This window comes from Pangasianodon hypophthalmus, chromosome 25, assembly GCF_027358585.1.
Source record: "Pangasianodon hypophthalmus isolate fPanHyp1 chromosome 25, fPanHyp1.pri, whole genome shotgun sequence".
NCBI classification, from domain to species: Eukaryota; Metazoa; Chordata; class Actinopteri; order Siluriformes; family Pangasiidae; genus Pangasianodon; species Pangasianodon hypophthalmus.
The window spans coordinates 19,122,933-19,125,432 of record NC_069734.1 but is presented as its reverse complement, the minus strand read 5'-3'; the positions used below and the strand labels follow the sequence as shown (position 1 = coordinate 19,125,432).

Below are 2,500 nucleotides of genomic sequence, written 5' to 3'. Positions count from 1 at the left end.
TTGCTTCTGGTTGGTCTCGCTGAACATTAACTAAAATTCCCGATCCTCGGAAAATAACAGGATCATCCGTCTTCCCTAAAATAAAGAAACGCTAATCATTAAGCAGCGGCCATGTTGATTTTATGCTCTCTCTCTCTCTCTCTCTCTCTCTCTGTCAGAGTCAGATGGTTGCTTTATTGGTGTGATAAATATGAACATTTGTGCTGCTGAAGCTTTGATACAGACTTTGGGAACAAATTAGAAAATAACTACAGAAATAAATAAATAGAAACAAATTTACATTCAACAATACACTAGTAATGACACTGTCTCTCTCTCTCTCTCTCGTTCTCACTCTCTCCCTGTCTGTCTCTCTCTGTTTCTGTCTCTTTCTCTCTCCTTCTCTCTCTCTCTCTCTCTCTCTCTCTCTCTGAGCGGGCCTCCTTCTCTCTCCATTCTCTCTCATCATTCTCCTCCTCTCCATTCTCTCTCCATTCTCCCCCTCTCCATTCTCCCTCCATTCTCCCTCCATTCTCTCTCTCTCCATTCTCCCCCTCTCCATTCTCTCTCCATTCTCCCTCCATTCTCCCCCTCTCCATTCTCCCTCCATTCTCTCTCTCTCCATTCTCTCTCTCTCCATTCTCCCTCCATTCTCCCTCCATTCTCTCTCTCTCCATTCTCCCTCCATTCTCCCTCCAGTGAAAAGTCCGACTTTATTTGTAGCTTTTCTGTACAGTGTGGTTAGTTGTGTTACACTGCCCTCTAGTGGACCTGTTCATTATGTCCACGCTAACAGTTACCTGCGTGAACACGTGTGTATGAATAAAACTAGTGTTCATGATTAAACACTGTTCTCCTTATTTATTTATATGTTTATTTATTTGCTTTAATTCTGTTGGTAAGAAATGTGCATATTGTACACAAACTTTATAATACAAAATACACTTCTCACAATCGCAGTTACCCTGATTATATGAATGCAGATTTACCCCCTACACACACACGCACACACACACACACGCACACACACACACACACACACACACACACACACGCACACACATGGCGAGACCTGGTTGAGGAATCCCTCTGCGAATGCGATGCCGTATTTGATGGGTACGATGGCGAGGCCTCTCTTTCTCCAGCGGTGCTGCAGGTTGAAGCGAGCGATGTTCTCTCTCCTGTGAGCGATGTCGGCTCTCTCCTTACACTCCTCCCAGCACCGCTGCAGGTTCTCCGGGTCAAACTCCATCTTATAGTGTGTGAAGGACACCTCCTTATACATGTTCTTCTCACGGATCTGTCTCACACACACACACACACACACACACAAACTGAAAAACACATATGAAGTGGTTATATAAGTGTTTTTTCTGTTGTGTTTGTGACGCCTCTGTATCCTGTGCTCATACTAGCGACAGACTCCTGCACCCGGTGATCCAGACTGACAGGAGGCGGAGCAATTGCAGGGAAGGTGAAGTGGGCAGGGCCAGATGTTGTATTACAGTTTAACTTTATGCAAACATGACACTTTGAACGCAAACATTGAACATCCAAACTGAACTATTTTGGTTTGGCACAGAGCGCTACGTTTGGCAGAAACTCTGAAAACACGATCACGACTGTGAAGCATGGTGATGGTAGCATCGTGTTCAGCTGCATCATGGTAACATTGCCCTCTTGGCTGCTTCTCTGACTAATCCCATTTCTCACCCAGTATCTCACTTTTGGGGGACGACTTCCTCTAAACAGAGCTACAAAATGTGGCAAAGTCCGAGAGGAGAATACACTCAAAAACAAAGAATAACAATACCGGGGTAACCATGACGACCAACACATAGCAATGTAAAGGCTGAGGCAAACTTGTGAATGCATGGTTACGAATGTTCTTCTGGCTGACGCGTCACTAATGACACCCTATTAGACACCCTATCACTCATTTGACCTCTGACCTCTTCAGCTGGCCGGCCGAGCGTCATGGCCACATCGGTGACCATGTTTTCGATGATCACCATGCTCTGAGGAACGCCAAAACCCCGGAACGCCGTGTTGGACGGCAGGTTAGTCCTGCAGGCAGCTGACTGGCCACGGAGATTCGGGATGTTATAAGAGTTATCCATGTGGAGCAGAATCTTCTCTGCTACCTGATAGAGAGAGAGAGAGAGAGAGAGAGAGAGAGAGACAGACAGACAGAGAGTGAGTGAGTGAGTGAGTGTGAGAGAGAGTGACAGAGAGAGAAGAACAAAGAGTGAGACAGAAAAAGAGAGAGAGAGAAAGCATATAACAGAAAGAGAAAAAAGAGACAATAAGAGAGAGATGGAGACAGACAACAGAAACAAATAGAGAGTAAGACACAATAAGAGAAAGAGAGAGTGAGCAGAGATAATAAAGCCAGAGATGGATGGACAGACTGACAGATTAGACAGATAGCTAGACAGAGAGACAGACAGACAAACAGACAGAGAGAGATAGACAGACAGCCAGACAGAGAGAGAGACAGAGACAGACAGAGAGAGAGAGA

General features: G+C 45.4%; 1 protein-coding gene across 1 annotated transcript in view; it reads right to left on the bottom strand.

The window, feature by feature from the left end:
• The window catches only part of aox6 (aldehyde oxidase 6), a 35,342-nt gene that overhangs the window by 14,486 nt on the left and 18,356 nt on the right, over nt 1–2,500 (bottom strand). Inside the window, exons 25-26 of the mRNA XM_034299537.2 lie at nt 1,932–2,123; nt 1,052–1,279 (exon numbers count right to left, since the gene is read on the bottom strand). Of these exons, the coding sequence (XP_034155428.2) occupies nt 1,052–1,279; nt 1,932–2,123 (420 nt within the window). The remainder of the gene's footprint in view (nt 1–1,051; nt 1,280–1,931; nt 2,124–2,500) is intronic.